At 45.9% G+C, this 21,593-nt stretch overlaps 1 protein-coding gene across 9 annotated transcripts in view; it reads right to left on the reverse strand.

The window, feature by feature from the left end:
• The window catches only part of RCAN2 (regulator of calcineurin 2), a 190,519-nt gene that overhangs the window by 36,594 nt on the left and 132,332 nt on the right, over positions 1-21,593 (reverse strand). The window contains exon 1 of one of the 9 annotated variants that reach the window (XM_045010517.1): positions 1,096-1,125. The exons of the other annotated variants lie outside the window; for them this stretch is intronic. Within the exon in view, the coding sequence (XP_044866452.1) occupies positions 1,096-1,122 (27 nt within the window). The 5' untranslated portion in view covers positions 1,123-1,125. Of the gene's footprint in view, positions 1-1,095; positions 1,126-21,593 lie in introns of those variants that run through there. 9 annotated transcript variants of the gene reach the window in all.

Raw genomic sequence — 21,593 nt, forward strand, 5'->3', positions numbered from 1 at the left:
TGGCTAATAGCCATTAATGGACTTCACCACCATGCATTTATCTGTTTCCTAGAGACTGGCTCCATGGGGGCCCTCACAAACTGGAGACGGTTCCTGTGGGTTTGTCTTTAGTATAGCTTATGTACATACTCCACAAACTGAGCAATTGAGCTTGTTCCAGAATCTGGGATGAGCCTATGTTGTGAAAACTGAAATGCTCAAAATAGCACATGCATGTGAATGGACACAGGGTGCTAAAATTAAATTAACCCAGGGGCTCTCAAACTGGGGGTCAGGACCCCTCAGGGGATCACGATCTGTCAGCCTCCACCTCAAACCCCGCTTTGCCTCCAGCATTTATAATAGTGTTAAATATATAAAAAAGTGTTTTTAATTTATAAGGGGGGGGTGTCGCAGAGGTTTGCTATGTGAAAGGGGTCACCAGTATAAAAGTTTGAGAACCACTGAATTAACCCCTCTGGAGCCTCACGGAATGCAGAGGAAGGGTGGGGGGGGTCTCCCTTGGTAGGGTTGGGAAGGAGATAGGTGGTGTAGGATATTGCTCTTCTCATGTGATCCCTCCCCCAGTGGCTAATTTTAAATGAAGCTCCCCTCCCCCTATGGCACTGAAATTAAATGTAGACTATAATTTGGCATTTGAGAAGTGAAAGGGATGGGAGCCCTAATGGAAAAGCTAACAGCTTGGCTCTTCTGCAAGCCTCAAACTGCTGAATGAGCTTTAGGGTAGGGAAGGCTGTGCCTCCCAAACAGCCTGGCCCTGGCCCCCTATCCGACCCCCACCCACTTCCTGCCCCCGACTGCCCCCCTCAGAATCCCCGACCCATCCTGCTCCTTGTCCCCTCACTGTCCCCCAGAGACCTCACCCCCAACCACCACCCCGGGACCCCACCCCTGCTCCCTGTCCCCTGACTGCCCCGACCCCTATCCACCCCCTCGCTGAGTCCTGAAAGACCCCCAGAACGCCCACGATCCAACTCCCCGTTCCCTGTCCCCTGACCGCCCCCCAACCTCTGCCCCCTCCCTATCCCCTGGGACTCCCTGCCCCTTGGGCAACCCCCCCCTGCCCTGGCCCCTTACCCCGGCACCCCCCCTCACCCGGAGCCTCAGCGCATCCAGCAGCATCCCTCGACAGCAGCAGCGTGGCTCCGGCAGGGCCCCTGAGCTCCGCCCCGCTCAGAGCCGCGTGGTCAGGGGGCAGGGCTGTGAGCTCCAGGCTGAGCGGAGGGAGCTCAGGCCCCCTTGGAGCTCACACAGCCACGCCCCGCCCCCTGATCACACGGCTCTGAGCGGGGCGGAGCTCAGGGGCCCCGCCGGAGCCACGCTGCAGCCAGGGCCGCCCAGAGGATTCCGGCGGCCTGGGGTCTTTGGCGTCGGGGGCGGAAGGACCCCCCACCGGCGAAGACCGGGAGCGGAAGAAGCTCCAGGGGCACGGGCCCCTCAAGAGTTTTCCGGGCCGCCCAGAGCGAGTGAAGACCCCACGCTTCGGCGGCAATTCGGCGGCAGGGGGCCCTTCCGTTCCGGGACCCGCCGCCGAAGTGCCCCGAAGACCCGTGGCGGGGGCCCCCTGCCGCCGAAGCGGGACCCGCCGCCGAAGTGCAGCCGGGTCTTCGGCGGTAATTCAGCGGCGGGGGCCCCCGCCGCGGGTCTTCGGGGCACTTCGGCAGCACGTCCCGGAAGGGAAGGGCCCCCTGCCGCCGAATTACCGCCGAAGACCCGGCTGCATTTCGGCTGCGGGTCCCACTTCGGCGGTAATTCGCCGGCGGGGGGCGGGGGGGGTTGTTCCGCCCCGGAGCGGAAGGACCCCCCACCGGCGAAGACCGGGAGCGGAAGAAGCTCCAGGGGCATGGGCCCCTCAAGAGTTTTCCGGGCCGCCCAGAGCGAGTGAAGGACCCCGCTCCAGGGGCCCCAAAAAACTCTCATGGGGGCCCTGGCGGGACCCGGGGCCTGGGGCAAATTGCCCCTCTTGCCCCCCCCTCTGGGCGGCCCTGGCTGCAGCTGTCCCGGACGCTGCTGGATGCGCTGAGGCTCCGGGAGAGGGGCGGAGGCGGGGTCGGGCCGGGGCCAGGGAGGGAGCCTCAGCCATTCTCATGGGGGCCCCAGTGGAGCCCGGGGCCTGGGGCAAATTGCCCCACTTCCCCCCCCCCCCTGGCGGCCCTGACTTATACAACAAAAAAGGCATCCATCCCAGGCTCTGGGCTCCCTCATCAACAGCTTTAAAAATACACATTTAGGTAAACAAACTCCCTTACATACACCCAGATCACAACATTATGAGAGAAGTTCTGTAATGAACAAACAAGAGCAGGGACGTAAAAGACCTCATAAACCAGTGCAATGTCTGCAACAAATTTCTCGTGAATCAACAATGGGAACAAATTAGGCATAGATTTATATATAGTGGAAATCAAACTCATGATAGTTTAGTACTATGTGGATTACTGGTAAATCAATCCCTTACATACAACAGTTGCGTCTTTTATTTAATGCTGCAAGCTCAGCTTGCCTGACAGAATTCCAGAGATAATGGACCTCAGTTTGCTTGTTGGGAATTTGCATAGGTTGCAGCATTATCAGAACTGGAGCAGACATCTTCTCCACATCAAAGCAGAAGCAACAACTGTAAAGATTGCCAAGAAGACCTACTGAGATAATGAAGACCCATGAACAATTATACTGGACTGGAGCAATACATCAACAGATGGCATGAGCAGCAGGCCCAGTTCAGTGTCCCTGTCATACCACACACAGATTCTGCTGCCACAATATGGTGCTCAAGAATATGTAGCATAATTCCTGAGTTTTGTAGAATCTGTGAAACTTTTCATTCACATTGCAAATGGCTACTTGAGTGCAGTCCTTTCCATAGAGCTAGTAACAATAACCCCGCGACGACAAAGAAAGAAAGAAAGAAAAACCTGTAATTTAAACCTCCTAGTACCGTGTATTTCAACCTTTTTTCATTTGCAGACCACTAAACAATCTCAAATGGAGGTGTTGGATCCCTTTGGAAATCTAAAAACCATTGTCCTAGTAGAATCTCCATCACCATCACCCAGCGAGGGAGAAAGAAATGTCTTGTTTTATGTTTAGACAGCACAGACCATAATGGAATCCTGATCCAGATTTGGGCCACTGGTTGGTGCAGTAATATACATAAATAATGGAGAAGATTCAAATATTACAGTGATTCCATGGACAGTAAATGTAAGATATTCTGCGCACCTTTCTGTGTACTAGGGGTACACATTCTCATCAGACAATGAAAGACAGACTGGAATAGCTACAGAAAGGCTGAATGATTAATACTGGAAGTTGAATGTAATATTGAGAGATCATGAAAACACTTTGGGCCTTATTCTGAACATTTAGCAGTTTTACACTTGTCAGCTTTATGGAGCCAGTTCTGATTTACACTTGTGGAGGTCAGACCGGAATCAGACCCCCTATTTGAGTACTATACAGAGCGTTCATTCTGCAAAAGTGCCTTGTATGTACTGTACCAACTGAAACTGCAGCACCTATTTAAAAAAACTATACATGTAGGGTTTTCTTCATTTTCAGCTGAGAACAACAACGACCTCAGCAGAGCGCATTAGTCATCAGCTGCAAGTTAATGGCCCTCAGCTGCATCATGACCCATCAAACTCCTCCCAGCTAGTCATTAATCTGCAGGAAATGCCTTATGCCTCGATCGTTATTGCCTCTAACTTTTAATATATGCCAAATGTACATATTTCGCTAATAGAATTTTAAAACTCCTTTAGGGCCATTCTGATCTATAAAAAGTACATTGTATGCATTGTGAAGAGATATACAAATTTTCTCCCTCCCTTTGATGCAAGTTCCCCTTCAATTTTCTTGGGTAAATAAGACAAGATTTATAACCAACTCAGTTTGCCTTTTTAATTTTTTTATACAATATTTTTAAATTTTTGGATTGCAAGATACACTGAAAAACAACAGTGAAGACACTTTCTATTTTAACAGTATTGCCAATCCCAAAAGTTGAGAATCATGAGTCAGACCCCAATAAATGATGAGATTGAAGGTGGTGGTGGGGTTTTTTTTTGTTTTTTTTTTGAGATTATATTGTGTGTTTTGGTCTGTCTTGATTTTTGAAATCTCCCCTCCCCGGCACATCCCTAAAGAAAGAGAGAGAGAGAGAGAGTTAATTAGTGTTGCCAACTCTCCCAGATTTGCTGAGTAAAGTGATTTTGGTGCCTATTGCAGGAACGCTCATGGGCTGCCAGATGGTACAGAGCTTCCAGCTTCTCCCCAGCACCAAAATTCTAATTAATTCTGTGTCCCCTCAACCTCACATCTGCCCATTCATCCCCTGCCCAGCTCCCTCATCAGATCTGCCTCCAACTCCACCCTGCCTGCAGCTCCTGGGGTTCTTCACACTCATCTCCCAGGCCTGGGGGACAACTGCCGTGGTGTCCTCCTTCTCAGGCCTGGTGTTGCAGAAATGGAGAGGGGAGGGGGGGGAGAGCAGAGTGGAGTTCACTCATTGTTCAGCGGAAGGAAGGAGAGAGCAGAACAACCTTGAGCAACCAGGGTCTTTCTGTTCCCTCCTCTCCTCCTGGGAGCAGGGCCGGCTCCAGGCACCAGCAAAGGAAGCAGGTGCCTGGGGCAGCCAATAGAAAGGGGCGGCACGTCCGGGTCTGCAGCGGCAATTTGGTGGCAGGTCCTTCAGCGGCACTTTGGCAGCAGCTTAATAGCTCCTCTTCTGTCTTCAGCAGCAGGTCCTTCAAATCAGGTTTTCTTTTTTTTTTTTTTCCCTCTTCGCTGCTTGCGGTGGCAAAAAACCTGGAGCTGGCCCTGCTGGGAGAATGAGTTTGGCTCCTTAGTGGAGTGGGGGCAGCTGCCTGCAGCAGCTCTGATTGGCTGATCTTCCCCAGGAGATGGGCAGGTGGGGAAGGCAGCTGTGGGGTTACATCATCCCTATGCTGCCTTGGTGGAAAGTTACGGCAGCGGACATCAAGGACAGTGGGGTGAGATAATGTTGTTGTGAGAAAGTAGGGAACTGCCAGAGGGAGGCAGACGCCAGGTGGCCTAGCTGGGATCGGTTTCAAGGTGATAAACAAGTCCATAATCAGATGAATTGCATGGGAAATGGGAAATCAGTAAGCAAAGGGCAATGCATGAGAAAAGTGTGTGTATCAGACAAAGAACCAATCAGCAGCAATGTGATGTTGGTGTGTCTAACGTTTGCTAATATGGAGAAGCCTATATAATATGATGCATTGTAAATAATAAATGATTCTGCTTGCAATCACATTGGTTGTTGTGCTTTATCCGGCCCGCTTGTAACGCAACAAATGGTGACCCCGACGTGATGCGATTCGAATAAGTCGGATCGTTCGTCGAGAGTGGAAAAGCGGGGATTACAGCCGGCAGGAGGTACCGTGGAATAGCGGCTCCTGGGCGTCCGAGAGAGGCGCGTTTGAGCTCACAGGTGAGCGGCTGCGGGTTACAGCTGCTGCAGGAGGTACCGTGGAATAGCGGCTCCTGGGCGTCCGAGAGAGGCGCGTTTGAGCTCACAGGAAAACGGCTGGCTAAGTTATGAGTACCGCTGTATCAGCTGAAGAAAAGATAACACAAAAGCTTTTATTGCACATCATGAACCGACAGGGGGAAAGAATCTCCCCTGCTGCACTGACTCACTTATTAAGAAAAGAGGGGGAGCTGGGGAGGCTCCTCCTGACCACCCTTCGGGCCCAGGACGAGGAGCTGCTCCGCTGGAAGCGAGCCCTGGACGGGAAGACGTTGGAGTGCACGGCGCAGGCAGAGGCTCGTGCCGTGGCCCCGGAGGTCGTTTGGACCTACAAGCAAGTAAGTTGTTTTGGCAGGAACCTGGAGAAGGCATCCTACGCTGGCTGGTTTGAGCCGGGGACAATGCCGGGAAAACCGTTATGCTTCTCCGGTATGAGCAGCAACAGCTGGGTGTTCTGACACAGGATGCACAGATTAAAAGAAGCCAAGCAGGGAAGGAAAAGGAACAGAATGAGTTAACCGAAGAAAGCTCATTCTTTTCTCGCCCCAGTCAAGGACACATTGCTCACAGCTAAGACTTGGCGGACAGCCAAGACAAAGGGGGGCTTAACTGGGCCCAAAAAGCTGTGAGAGCTGAAAAACCCTGCCAGGCACTAACGAAATGTGTTAGCTGTCTCTTCTCACAGGTATGGAAGAGCTGCCCAAAGACCCTAGCAGCCCTGCCACTCCTTGGAACCAGGAGACTGACTGCTTGGACCCATAATTCTCACTGCAAAAAGACCCCTTCACATCAGAAGAATTCTCCTACTAATGGTTAGCCTATTTCCCTTTTTAGCTTTATTGTGTTTCTGGACAGCAGGAAAAAAGGACAAGGTGACGTGCTGGTTAACCTCTCCCTTGTCCGCTGGCAGCCCCCATTGTGTCATTGGATTTCTTTTGAAAAAAGCTAAACCACTACAGGATGATGTCCTGGTAATCTCCCCCGTAGAAGCTGAACCACGACGGTGGTGGAAAAGAAGAAAAAACACTCACATCACTAACATTGCCAAAGTCCAGAAATTCCTGACTAAAAGGACATTGAGAACTGACCCTGGTGAAGAAATAAAGAATTGTACACTGGCAGAAAGAAATTTGGGACTCCTGCTGAGAAATGTGGTATTGATTAAATTTTGGGGTTTATTTTACAGGCTGCGCCCTGTGTTTTGAATAAATCCTTCAGTATGTATTGCCCTTCCTAATTGGATTGTAAATAATATTGCCCTTATTTAGTTTTTTATTGTTGGAGCTCCGCTAACCCAAGTACAGACTGGAGTTGGTGAGTTACATGTCATTTTCGCCATTAGTTTTATGACCCAGAAGCTACTGGCAGAGATGGTATGGGCTATTACTGAGGCTGGAAAGGCATTGCAGTGGGAGCTAGTACGTTTGAAATCCTGAATGACCAGCGAATGGCCATTCGAAGTAATTTTAAGCACCAGGATGGCCCACTGCCCTTACAGATATATTAGGAGTACCATCTAATCTGGGGTTGTAAAAACATACCTAAACACTGTCTGGGTGAAAGTGTAAATATTTGCAGTGCTTCTCCCCAGCATGTGGACCGGTTAGGGTGGGTGTGGGCTCTCACATACCGAATCCTGCTGGGTCCATGGGGAGGATGAATGTGGAATTAATTACCCCCTTATTACTAACCCCAGCTCCCTAGAGCTTAATTGTTTTTTGTCCTCAAAGTTTGAGAAAACTCAGCCAAAAGTTTGTTGAGTATTCTCAAAGGGGGGAGGAGTTGGTGTTACTAGGCATAAATCTAGGTAACTCGGGAGGATGGCTTTGGGCCTGTGTGACCCAAAGTACCTTTATGTAAAGTGCTTTTGTTAGCCTTACCTGATTTTTGTAATTTCTTGTGTTATGTGCTGACTATTGGCAGTTGCAAGCCTGTTTGATACTAGATGTAGCCAATATTAAATGAGATAGGTGGAAAGTAGATGTTGTAATTAAAGTTATATGCATGAGAATGTAGCCCCCACGGTGGGAAAGTACAGATAACTGTTCACAGAAGAGACCAGAAGGGTGGGGGCTAGTTTAGAAATCCACCCTCCTAGCTAAACTGGTTGTGGAACAAGCTAGTGTCCATGGACGGGACGATTCAGCGAGAAAAAAAAGGATCGGGCCCAGGCGGGCAGGCAACAAACAAAGAGCTTGAAGAGCAGGTTGGAAACTTTTAAGGGTGTAGTGGAAAAAAGAAGTAAGTAAATATAAGCATAAAAATTTCAAATATTCAGGAGGATATTTGGAATGGTAATTTAAATTGGTAAGTGGTTGTTAAAAAATAAGCAAGTGATTTAAGGCAGAGTAAAAAGTTAATTTTGTAGTTGCTGGAGGGAATAGCAGTTGAATTTTGTAAAAATGCTAAAGAGAAAAGTTTTTGGTGTCTTTAAAATGTTTGTAAATAATTTAGGCAAAGAAATTAGTTTGCAATTGTTTGGCTATAAATAATTTTGTTAAATTAATTAAAGAATGTATACAGTGCTATGTAATTAAAATTGTATTAGGCTTTAAGGGCACTGTAAGTGGTAATATTTTTTTTTAGTGCTTAAAAGCAGAAGTTAAAAGTAAAGAGCAAGCCAAAAAGCATTTGTATTAATGTTCCCCTGTTTTGCCTAAAATTAATAAAAGTATTTGTATATTTTAAGTAGTAATTAATTGCCCAAAAGGGGTAAATTTGTTTTTGTTTTTTAGATAGTTATAGAAAATTAATGCCAGCTGCATAGCATTTAATATACCATAATTTACTAACAAAGTTAAAATTAAGTTTTGTGTTTTATGTTTTGTTTTGTGGTGTTTGTTTTGTGGCCAGAATTGTTGTGTTTAATATTTTTATAAGATGGTTTGATTTAAAATTAAGCTGAAGGGTTAAATTGAAATGCAAATACTGGTTCTATTCAATTTAAAATACAAAATGTTTAAATACATCAAAAAAAAATGTAATATGCTAAAGTTTAATACATTTTTTTAAGTAAAAAAGAAATTTTATTGGCCAAATCTTTTATTTTAAAATGGTTATTAAAATTTGCATACCAATAGTCTTAAAAAGCAAAAATATGGTTGTAAAATTTTGTAGGTATATGTTGTATATATTTATTTAATTATTTGCATGTTATGTATGCATTGCTTTAGCAATTGCAAAATAATATGTATAAGCTTATGCATAATTATAATCCTTTGTGGGACTGGCTTAATGGCTTTGGCTGGCCCACTTTTTCTTCTCCATATGGAAATAAGTGTGTTGGGAATTTTTTGTTTTTTTATTTGCTTACCCTGTTTTGTATGCCTTTTGCAATAAAATTTAAAGCAGTTTGTTAAAAGTCTCTTTAAGAAAAGAGGGGGAGATGTGGGGTTACATCATCCCTATGCTGCCTTGGTGGAAAGTTACGGCAGCGGACATCAAGGACAGTGGGGTGAGATAAAGTTGTTGTGAGAAAGTAGGGAACTGCCAGAGGGAGGCAGACGCCAGGTGGCCTAGCTGGGATCGGTTTCAAGGTGATAAACAAGTCCATAATCAGATGAATTGCATGGGAAATGGGAAATCAGTAAGCAAAGGGCCATGCATGAGAAAAGTGTGTGTATCAGACAAAGAACCAATCAGCAGCAATGTGATGTTGGTGTGTCTAACGTTTGCTAATATGGAGAAGCCTATATAATATGATGCATTGTAAATAATAAATGATTCTGCTTGCAATCATATTGGTTGTTGTGCTTTATCCGGCCCGCTTGTAACGCAACAGGCAGCCAGTCAAAGGCAGTTTTCCCCCAGGCAGGGCTGAAATTCAAGAGAGGGCTGGAACTTCTTGTGGTGTCATCACACTAGCCCAAATTGCGTGACTCACCAAGAAATCATCAGATTAGTAACACTTGCAACTGTGAGATCCATTCCCTAATTCCCACATTTGTACCTTTTTCCCTCAAAATTGCAGGAAAAGAGTATTGGTATGGTGGGAGTCCCAGATGGCATTGTAACTCAGTCTCACAAGTTCTTTTTCTGAGCACGCAAACTGCCTACAGTATTGGAAGAAATACTGTATTGTAGTTACCTTTTTGTGATGCACTTTATTTGGAGGGAGCTGTGATGAACAGCAACAATTTTGCTCTCTGCCTCAATCTCTCTAACTAGAGTCAATTCTTGGTTCAGTGTTGCTTCCTGGGAACTCAGCACTGGTGTTTGGGCTGAAATCCCTAAAAATGGGTGATTGTGTGCTGTTTGTTATCACCTCTGTTCAAGGACTGGTGTACACAATGTAAATAAACAAGTGATTATAAGAAAATATCCTGTAACAGGGTGCTTGAAGGGCTGGGCGCCCTAGTGGTTGGCACAGCTGACTTCCAGCCCCTTGCTTCCCTGGCTGAGGTGCCTCAGTCCTTAAGGCAATGTGGTAGAAGGATCCGGGCCCTCCTGCTCCACCAGGTCGCAACCCAGAGCCCTGTCTGAAGCAACCACCAAACAGGGACCTCCTAGCAGATAGTCTAAGTTCACTGGCCTGGGCTACTTCCTACTGCTGTCCTTTAAGTTTGGGGCATGGCTCCTATAGTCCAAACAGTCATAGTGGCTTAACTCAAGTAGCGCCCCCTTGTGGACCTTGAGCAGTGTCCTGCAGCAGCCTCAGGTTTCTCCAGATGGGGCAGCTGTAAGTTTGGCAGGGTCTAACCCCACAGTATCTCTACGGTTCAGTAACCCAATTCACTCAGATGCAGGGTCTCCTCATCAGCCTCCCTCGGTCAGGGACACAGTGCCTCTTACCCAGTGGCTGCCCCAGCTGTCAGGCTTCTACTGATGCTACACTCTGGCAGGGAGGCAGCTAGTTCCTGTCTCTTTGTCAGCCAGCCCTGAACTGAGCTAGGTTCTCTCCTTTTCTTCTCCCTCCTCCAGGCCTAGCACTGGCTGCAGATATAGCAGGGCAGGGCTATCTGAGCCCATAGACACTCTAACTCTTTCCATTCTGGCGTGAGGTTTGTCGGCTTCATCACACTGATTTCTTCTTCAGTGGGAAACTGATCTGCAAGGCCCAGAAAACTACTACTGCTCAGAGGGAGAGTGACAGTTTTAGCAAATTTGTGGTTTCGGCCCACCCATAATTATTTCAATTTAGGGTGCATATTTCACAGGTTTATCAATGTTCCATTGTAATCTGACAACAGATAAATTATCCACAAAGTAAAGCACTACCACACAGAAATTAGTCCAAACCAACAGTTAACAATGGGCGCCAAACAATAGTGAACAAATAATTGTATGCATAAGTAGCTACCAGCATAGATAAGGGTGATAGTGGAGGACAATAAGAGCAGTATTAGAGAAGGAAGAAAGAAAGGTCTTACAAAAATTATATGATACATTTGTTAGCACCATGGCTAGGCATTGTACAATATACAGAAGATGACAGTCCCTGTCCCAAAGAGCACACTACATGCTAAAATATTCTTCATTTCTACCCAATATACCGGTTTCTTTCATGGACAGCTTTACTGGAATTCTGTTCATTTAGAACTAGAGTCAAAGCTTATTGAAATCAATGGAATCAATCCACTGACTTCAGTGAGATTATTTGGCATGTTTATGCCCATTTACCACCCTTGTTTCACATTGTGACTTATGGAACAGCTGTTATTTAAAACTTTAATCTATTCCTTTTCCTAGACTTTTGTATATGATCAAAGAGAACATTCAAAGCATCTATTGTCTGCTTTGATTTTCCATTTTTGTATGTCATTAGTTATTTGGATTTTTAATAACACATACCGAAGGGAGTGTTCTGACTCAAGACATACAATTTCTGATTATTGTCAGATGACATGTTTTCCCCTGAAACATTCTCTCCTACTTTCCAGAATAAATTTTTTCTATGACAACAAAACAGTTCCTAAGAAAAGGTGGATTAATAATTATCAGTCCAGACACTGGTTTCAAAAGTTAAGCATATGTCAAGAGCTTCAAACAGGGAGATGAGCACTGGGTCGGGATATATTCAATTAAAGGGTGGAAATGCCTTAAATAACTGCAGCTTCTGAGAATAGCCAGGGTGGACAAAGGTCTAACGGACTATCATTAGCCTTCCTGGTTCTAAGAAGGAAGTCCTCTATCCTATCATGGAATGTCACAATGCACAGAGGGAGAGCCATTACTGACTCCCTCCTGAAGCCCTAGGCGTGCTAAAAGTATTTTAAACCAGCTTACTAAGATGGTAGTTAAGAGGCTCGCAGGACCTTACTCTCAGTTCTTCAAGATGTGAGGTGGGGGCAGGGGGAAGATGGTGGCTGTGAAGTTAAAAGGAAGTATAAAGGAGGTACACCGTCCCTCTCAGTCACTGACACATCCTGGATAGTGAGTCTATGAACTACAGAGAGAGAGATCAGGTCTACGCGTGGGTCTTTGAGAGTTCTGAATTTATGTTTGATCTTTCTCTGTATCAAAAGCTTCCTGCCTAACAGCTACAGTTGTGGAGTGGCTCCACATCTGCTCCATGCCCATCCTAGCCAAGTCGTCCAGCCCACCCTATCCATAGCGAAGGGTAGCAAGCCGACTGATCACTAGAACTCAACTCTGGGACCTTAGACTGGGTCTCTGCACACAGTATTCCCACTAACTTAAAAGGGGAGCCCTCATGCAGTACATTACAGACATACGTCAATATCCGGGTCGAGAGCTGCCGTCTGCGTTGGAATGGAGAAGTATGCCCATCAGCATGTTTCCTGCACCAGTGACATGTACACTTTAGCCTAAGATCACCTTTTTGTGTGAGAAATTCTGGATGTCACATCAAGGGAGGCAGGGGCATGTCTAAACAGCATTTTGGAGTGAGTCTCCAAGCCCAGGTCAACTGATTTGGGATGGCAGGGCTCACACTAGCACGAGCAAGGGAGGCAGTTGAAAATAATCCTTTATTTAATTTTTTCATTTTATTTTAATGTTTTATTTCATGTCCTAATACTGTATAGTTTTGGGGTGCTTCTGGGTATCTTCATGTTGCATTAATTAGATTGTAAAGCTCCTTGGGGTCTTTGCATTTTGTGTTTGTGCCACACCTACCACAATGCAGTTCTGGCCCATGACTGGGGCTCCTAGGCTCTATGATAATGCATACAAATAATTAATAATGTGTTAGGCATCCATCTTCTTACTCCTTTAGGGTGAAAACACACATTGTCACGTCACAATCTCATAACCAGACATTTTGCGGAAGTAAAGACTCTGTGGACCCTTTGTAAAAGGGAATTTGCAATGGGATATAGGATGGAATCCTTCTCCCCTCCCACCTGGGGGTGGGTGCAGGACAGCTGCTCCTTGGAAGTTTCTGCAGCCCATGGGCTGTGGCAGTGGCTACTCACATACATGGTTTTGGTTGTGACAAAGCCACATATGAATGAAGTACCAGTGTGAGGTAAGGGTGAAGTGCTCTGGTGAAACAGCAGAACCCCCAATCAGTTGCACAGGGCAGCTAGCCAAGGAATGGTTTCAGTATAGCTCTGAAATCAGCCTGCTGAAAAGAACTCCAGACTGCCTAGGCTCCAGCATGCCTTTGTGTTCAGCTTCCAATATAGCAGTCCAACAAAAGGGCCCAAGATACTATCTGCCCAAGTGCGTAATGAAACTCATATTTGCGTTTCAGGAGAGGCTGACGAGTGTCAGGGGCAGAGAATGCTGCTGCATTGCCTCTTCTCTTTTTAACCAGCTCACATCCCTGTTTACCTCACAAAATGACGCACGTTCTGCTCAGCTCCGCTCATCTGGAAACCAAAGGCTCCTTCAAGATAAAATAAATTGTTCCTGTGGCAGTGCCAAGGGGGTGATTTAATACAGTTTGGAGAGTTCTCAATTCAATTTCACACCCCCATGATTGTACTAACTCCCTCCCCCCACCTAACAAACCCACTGTGGCTTAGTTTTCCTCTTTACAAGCGTACGAGCTGATACAGTAGAAAAGCAGAAGAATTTTCATGTCTGAAGCATTCTGAGATTCCAGACACTGTAGAAAATACTGTAACCTTCATAACATTATTTCAAGAGTGGCAAACTACCTGGCCAAGTGCATAGTACCTGGAACAGGCTTGTTAGTCTGCTGCTAGCGCTAGGAAACATGAAGTGTTCTGTGTAACTGCCGTTCACGGCTCTCCAGGAAGCTGCATCAGACTCCGGGCCTGAATACTGTGTTGCATTGTATTGCTTGGTTCTACTGTACGATCCCTTATGCTGACAAGGGGAAAGGTGAGTGTGGGTCTGTGGTGGAGCTAATGCACCCCCAGAATTCAAGGTTAGTTTTTTTGCCTTGGGGAGTCCTCCATAGGTTACAATTGTGAAGTAGCACCTTCAAAAATTAAGCTGAGCATCAAGGCAGGAGAAAAAGTGCTCGAGGGTTGCCCTTGTGGAAGGAGCATCCGTTCTGGTGCAAGTCCAAACCATAACGGCTAGATAATATGTGCAGTCAACGCCGAGTGGCATTTCAACATATCTCCCTATCCTCATCCAACAACATACCTATTATAGCGCTGGCTGTGGATCCAGCTCTGCTACTGAAAGAATGTGAATCCAACTAATAAAGGCTTGTCAAACAACTTGTAACACAAGGAAGTATTGCTCTCCACTTACACAGCCTGTTTTGAGATGAGAAATCGAAAGACTGCTATTATCCTAATCAACAAACAGTTAAGGAAGAAAGAAACTGGCTTCTTAGCAAACAGGATCTCACTTGATCAAAACAGCAACAGTTGGCTTCCTCTGGAAAAATAAGGCTAGGAAAAGTAATAGATGGAGGAAGAATCGTGAGACAACCTTAATTAAGAAACCAGAGTTATTGAACACAATCCTATCTATTATAAGAAACCATATAAAAGATCTTCAGATTCATAATGCTAAAGCCTGGGAGAAGAAGTAGTACGACTAATATTTTGTACTTCTATTGTGCTGTTCGTGTCAGTGAGCTTCACAAAACTTAAATTTAGCTTCACAGCTCCCCTGTAAACCAAGTTCAAGGTCTTGGTCCTTCTCTTTAACGCACTCCATCACCTGGGCCCAGGATACCTAAAAGGTCACCTAAAGCTCTGGGACAACCACCATGATCGACAATTACGCTCCTCTGGCAAAATGGAACTCTCAACACTAAGGATGCATCTACACTGCAGTTAAACACCAGTGCCAGCTGACCCGGGCTCGGGCTACAGGGCTGTTTAACTGTGGTGTAGATGTTTGGGCTCAGGCTGGAGCCCTAGCTCTGGGTCTTCCCCCCTCGCAGGGTCCCTATTGATGTCAGTAATGCAGGATCAGGCCTATGTGAATAAAATGATAAATCCTAGAAGGACACACGATCAAAAGGAAACTACAAGCAGAAGAACGTTGCTTTGTGGCTGCACCGCTATTTTATAACCTCACTAGGAGCTGTAATGTTATAAAACCACCATAAATACATGCTATTCGTTTTGAGACTTTGAGGCTTTAGACAAGAAAGATAAACTGTGGAAAAAACATGGAACAATTTAAAAAGAAAAGCTTGGCTTGCTCATTCCTGATTTACTGTTCTGCCCAACGTGATCAACATTTGTAGCATTTCAGCAGTTTTCCCCCATCACAATCACGGGGGAAGCTCAAGTGTACAACTGCAAATAACTGCACCAGCAGAATTAAAAAAAGATGCTGCCTATCTGGCCTGAATTTTGAAAGGCCAAACCAAAACACACTGAAAGTTACCCTCTGCAAAGTCAGACAGTGGAGGCAATTGGTCTTCTGTGTTATACTGATACCATTTACTACTATAGCTCTTTTACTAGCTGGATCCCACAACACTTTACAAACACAAATTAATCCTCATAAATGCTCCACTGAGGTAGGTAGGAGAGAACACCTCACCTGTCGTTCTTGTTCTCACAAGGCATGCCAGGATGAGAGAGACACACTGCTGAAGTCTAGCCTCAAATACTTAGAGAGCTGGGGCTAACTAGAAGCAAGGTTTCAGACTCTCTGGGAGTCACAGTCGGGTTAGCGGAGGTAAAAAATAATACTGCCCAGGCTAAGAGTGTCTCTTCCTTTGCCCCAGCACTTACAGTTCAATTACAGCAGAAGAGCTGCTCATAAACAGACACAAAGTCACCTCGTTGTCCTCTGTCAGTTCCCTCTTTAAAACTCTTTGGCATACTACCTACAAAAGGCTAGATAATGGTTAGGCACTTGGTGTGCTGTGACTACTGCCTATCACGCTGACCGGTATTCTCTCATGGTTTCCTTATGCTCCCAACTCTGTATCCATTTGTTAACTCCTCTTATACTTAGATTGCAAGCACCTCAGGGCAGGGACTCTCTCTTGTTCTGTTTGTTCAACACCTACCACAGTGGTTCCCAACCTTTTCGTCTGTCAGGCGCCAAACGAAGGACTGTGGCGGCGGTTGAGCATCCGCCGAAATGCTGCTGAAATTCAGCAGCATTTCGTCAGCGACGCCTCTGGATGACGTCACTTGTCGGCAGCAAGTGGCGTCATCCAGAGGTGTCGCCGCCAAAATGCCATGGAATTTCGGCGGATGCTCGACCGCTGGACAGGACTCGGGCGCATTTAGATGGGGACCCCTGAGCTAGCACAATGTGTTCTATGATTCAGGGCCCTAGATGCAATATAAATAAATCATAATCAAATAACAAATACATACATAATAATAATAATAATAATGTGGAACTCTCCAGAGAAGGTGAGTGAGATTTATTATAACATACCTAGGAAGGACAAACATTGCAAGTACATTCTAAACACAACTGGAAACAGGATAAACTAATTTCACATATGGTTAGGCTAAGGAATCCCTGATCAAAAAAAAAAACCACATATTGGAAAGGGGCAAGGGACGGGTGGAAAAGAATTCCACCCTTTTCCAAAAGATGAAAAATAAATAAGATATGGAACAAGACAGTCGTCTCCCCTGTTCCTTAGGCACAATAGATCTTGCTCTGCTGGTACCTCTTATGAGATTACAAAGCTCCTTTTAGGGCCCATTCCTGAAGTCCTTGGGCCTGTTTCTCCTCTCACATCAATTAGGTGTAGATCCGGGATAACTCCATGCAAATCAATTGGATTACATCATTGCAACACAACTGCAAGACTAGAATTAGCTCCCTGTGATGGAGTGTTTATCCCACACTAGCCTAGAAGGGGTTAATGAGCCTGAGAAGGGACCAATTAACTGGATAGGCCACAGCTAAGAGGAATTAGGTTGTTTAAGTAATCCCCTGAACGATGGAGCCCAGCTGAGAAGGAATAGGAAGGACTAGGATGAAGCCAGGAAGCTGTCAGCAGAAAGAGGCTGCAGTGAGGGAGCCTTTGAACATTAGAGAGGGAAAGAAGGAAACCTAGGGGTGAGGTTGTAGAAAAAGGCTCAAGGGAACGGCAGCAAGGTTTAGGAGTGTGCAGACCATGGCTGCTGATTAGAGGGTCCCTCAGCTGGAATCTGGAGTAGAGGGTGGGCCCAGGTTCCCCTGCCAACCACTAGGGAAGTGGCACCGACTGGGCAGTGAATGGGAAGACTGCTGGAGACACAGTTTGTACAGAAAGACTTTAGTACCCTGGAAGGGGGAAAGCACATAGTGACCTGGCCGGAGGACCAAGCCACGAAGGGAGAGCTCCCAGAACTGCAGAGAGTGAGAGAGGGGGCGACATGGTGTGCAGCGACCAGCGGAAGGGGGCATTGGACCGAGAAAGAGTTAATTGCCAGAGCAACCAGGGGGAGGCACCTTAGTGGTGAGTGTACCCTGTGGCACTCCCCTATCTTCCTCCTCACCTTGGCAGAATTCACATTCAGACCCTAATCCAACAAAGTACTGGAAGTGGTTGAAGATTTGAAGTCAATGGAACTGCTCATGCTTAAAGTTAAGCACATGATGAAGTACTTTGCTGAATGGGTGCCATATTGAATTCAATAGAAGTTCTGCCTAAGTAGGGATTTAATAAGGATATTGGAATCCAACCACTTGTGAGAGCTAGACCCATGGCAATGTAACTTATACGTCTATGATTTGATAGAGTTCAGAGGGAAATTATAAATGATGCATTCAGCAAGCACAAATTTCCATTGTTTTATTAAATGTTTTAGGCTTTTTCTAGACGACCCTTTTTTTCTACGTTAAAAGAGTGATACAAATGGGAAAAATGGAATATGGAAAAGGAGAGCAAGGTTCAGTGAACACCTTGAAAGTGTGTGTGAAATATAGCTAGAAGGGGAAAACCTGAAGTGATGCATGAAGCGAAATAACAGACTCCCTTATACTGACATCTTCCTTAGCCCTGCTGACTGCCCGTTATTGATATGCCAGTGTAAACTGATATACGTTACATGTCAAGAAACTAGCTAGAAGGTGCAAGGCAGATGTAAGTTAAAGTTTGGGGTGGCCTAGTTTAACTTACATATTACTGAACCCTCTTGTTGGTTGCTTTTCTTGCTGCACTTCTCTCTTCCGCTCTCTCAATGTGTGAGTTACACTAACACAGACTCCCTTATAGGGTTTGTTTAGAACAGGAAAAGAAGTTGAGATTAAGGTGGGATTAATTTACTTCAGCATCTTTCCCTATCAAAACAAACCAATTCTCAGTGGGTCAAATTCAGAAGTGACGTGTATGACTCAGGGATTCCTTGGTGCCAACTAGCAGAGGCCACAGGGGGTGCACAGAATTACACAGGGATGCCCTGGGTCAGATATGGGACTAATAGTTCACCTAGGGTGATGGCAAGTGTGAAAAATTGGGCTGGGGGGTAATAGGAGCCTATATAAGAATACTTTTACTTGAATCTCTGTGTGTTGTTAAATAAACATACTTGATTTCGCTATAAACAAATCTTAGGGCCGTGAGGTAAGTGGAGCAGTGAGCTGAGATGGAACTAGTAAGCTGGGTGTCCTGCTTCTTTGGAAGCAGTGGATCAGTGAATACGGCAAATGTCCAGTGGACCTGGGTTACATCTTCAGGGGACACTCGGAGGGGCAGGGGGTTGCTGCGTGCCTACTGCTAACCTGCAGAGTGATAGGTGCCTGTGTAGGCTGAAAGGGGGGGGCTTGTGTTGCCAGTGGCCAATGGAATTGGCAAGCTGACCCACAGCAGGCACAGACAAGGCTTCCTCATGTTAAGGGCACACAACCTCGGATGCCCCCGGGAAGCGTCACAACATGTAAGGCAGCCAAGTGTATACAAGCTACAGACTGATAGCATGGGTATGAGCCTAAGTGAGAAAGTAAGTGTACAGAAGTGCAGCAGGTGCCTAAGTTGGAACAACATAAAAACTGAGGGAGCTGGAAGAAGGCGGAAGTTACATCAACTTGAGACTCTGTCTAGACTTATTTAGACTCTTCTCTGAATCTGGCTCAGGGTCTTTTTTGCCACCATTTTATTTATGCTCCTAAATAAAGAGCAGAGGGTTAAATCCTGCACTTCAATGGGAGTTTAACCTGACTTATTGAATGAGTAAAAACTACATGCTCTGGTCCAAAACTGCAACTGCCATGCACCTTTGTGAAGCTTTGCGTCAATTTCAGACACTGAAGAGTGAAACCAGTCCTTGCACGGCTCTACAAATACGTGGACTATGAATTCATTCTCTCTCTCCAATTTCTTACCTCAGTCTGGGCTGCAGGTAATCAGCTGACAGTTCTAGCAGGTGTGTGGGCGTGGGGGGCAAGATGTTTCTGAACAGTAAAACAGAGTTGCAATACTAAAGTGCATTCTACATGAGTTCCCTTTCCGACACTGAAGCCCTTGACCCGTTCCTAGTAGAAACGCAGAAAAACTAGGAGAAAATTAAGTTAATCATTCCAGTGTGATCTGGCTAAAACTGCAGCCCGAAAAATAAAATGTTAGGTGAGTTATTCATTGCCCATTCTCTGCTCTGCTCCACTGATGGACTGTCACAAGGATGTGAAAACAGGTTATTCACTGGGCAAAACTGTTCTTGATATGAGCAGTAGTAGAACCTGCCTTCACAAGAGAGGGAGTAAAGCTGACTCTGCTCCAATGTTGGGAAGAAAGGTTGCATACATTATGGTTCAAATTCCACCGTTAGATATGCAGGATGCTGAAATTCATGTGCGTGTGCTTCCAAAGGCTGGATCTGGACCTTCAATAAATCAATCTTACTTTGCTCTTCAGAACAATATTGTCTCCATTCATAAAGAGTGTCAAAAGGTAACCTATGGTCAAAGGCTGTCACTAAAAAAGGTACAAAATGAAGGATGGAACCCCCAATGGCCTTTTGACTCCTACATAAAGATCCACACACAACTGTACTTCTATTTTGGTATGAATCAACATAAAAAGAAGGAGGATTGGATATTTATATGGATAAAAAGAACATCCAGAGTTATAGTGAAAATTTAAAAAACCCAGGAGTTCTAGAAAAGTTACAAACACTCATGATTCAGTGCATAAGCCAACCTCTAACCACCAGAGAGTTAAGAAGAAACTTTTCCTGTGGCCCGGTTACCCCATAATTGCCTATAAAAGGCAATTCTGGCACCTTCCTCTCAACAGGACACTGGACTAGATGGACCATGTGTCTGAGCCAGTTTGGAAATTCCAAAATTTCTAGGTTAGATCGATGGGGGTGGTGGAGAAAATCCCCAAACTTTTCTTCTTCTTCAATTTGGCAAGCAGTGGTACACATCTCTGAAGAAAGCTAAAGTTCGTGAACAACACATGTGCCATTTCCAAGACAAATGGCTAATTTCCATTTGGCAGAGATTTTGTTTTTGAAACACAAGAATGGGAAAGAACAATAATTCTGTTTTATAGCTAAAAACCTTGCAGTTTTTCTCAACATCTTTTTCATTTACTAATGAGGGAAAAAAGTATCAATCATCAGCGAATCACAATGAAAATGATGTTATTGGATTGGACCTACTTAGTACAATGCTCCCTTAGTAGACGCTTGCATCTAATGCTACTACAGAAATCACTGATAGGGAGGGCAGGGATGTCTCGTGGTTGGAGAGTGGATTGGGTGACCACAAAGTTACCAGCAATGCCCCTCTGCTATGTACATCGGCCAAACTGGACAGTCTCTACGGAAAAGGATAAATGGACACAAATCAGATATTAAGGGCTTGGCTACACTTACAAGTTGCAGCGCTGGGAGTTACAGCGCTGGTCATGCAGCTGTGTAGGGCCAGCGCTGCAGTGTGGCCACACTGACAGCTACCAGCGCTGCAGTGTGGCCACACTTGCAGCACTTTCCAGCGCTGTATTGAGAGGTGCATTGTGGGCAACTATCCCACAGAGCACCTCGTCCCGTTTTGGCGCCGTTTTGGCGCTGAGTATTGTGGGAAGGGGAAGGAAGTGTGTGGGTCATTCCGCTTCCTGTTCCAACGCCCCGTGGTGCATCGCTTCACATCCCAGCATTCTGTCTTTCTGGCAACGTTTGGCACCATTGTGAGTGTCTGCTCTGTGTGTGAATCGCGATTTCTGTGGGAAATGGAGCCCGAGCTGCTGAGGACTGTGCTGATGAGTGTCGCCAGCACAACACGTTTGGCAGTCGAGCTATTCCTTCAGCTCCAAAGTGACAGCGAGGAGTCTGACGATGATATCGATATCGATTCTCCTGCCGCGTGTGACACTAAAGTGCTTGTGGCATTCACGGAAATGCTCAGCACCGTTGAACGCCACTTTTGGGCTCGGGAAACAAGCACTGAGTGGTGGGATCACATCGTCATGGAAGTCTGGGATGACGAAGCAGTGGTGCAGAACTTTCGTATGAGAAAAGCCACTTTCATGGGACTGTGTGCTGAGCTCGCCCCCACTCTGCGGCGCAAGGACACAAGATTGAGAGCTGCCCTAACGGTGGAAAAGCGGGTGGCTATTGCAATCTGGAAGCTGGCAAATCCAGACAGCTACCGGTCGGTCGGGAACCAGTTTGGAGTGGGAAAGTCGACCGTTGGAATCGTTTTGATGCAAGTTTGCAAGGCAATTAATCGCATCCTGCTAAGAAAGACCGTGACTCTGGGGAGCGTGCAGGACATTGTGGATGGCTTTGCACAAATGGGTTTCCCTAACTGTGAAGGGGCGATAGACGGGACGCATATTCCTATTCTGGCC

Source organism: Mauremys mutica, chromosome 3, assembly GCF_020497125.1.
Source record: "Mauremys mutica isolate MM-2020 ecotype Southern chromosome 3, ASM2049712v1, whole genome shotgun sequence".
Lineage (NCBI taxonomy): Eukaryota > Metazoa > Chordata > Testudines > Geoemydidae > Mauremys > Mauremys mutica.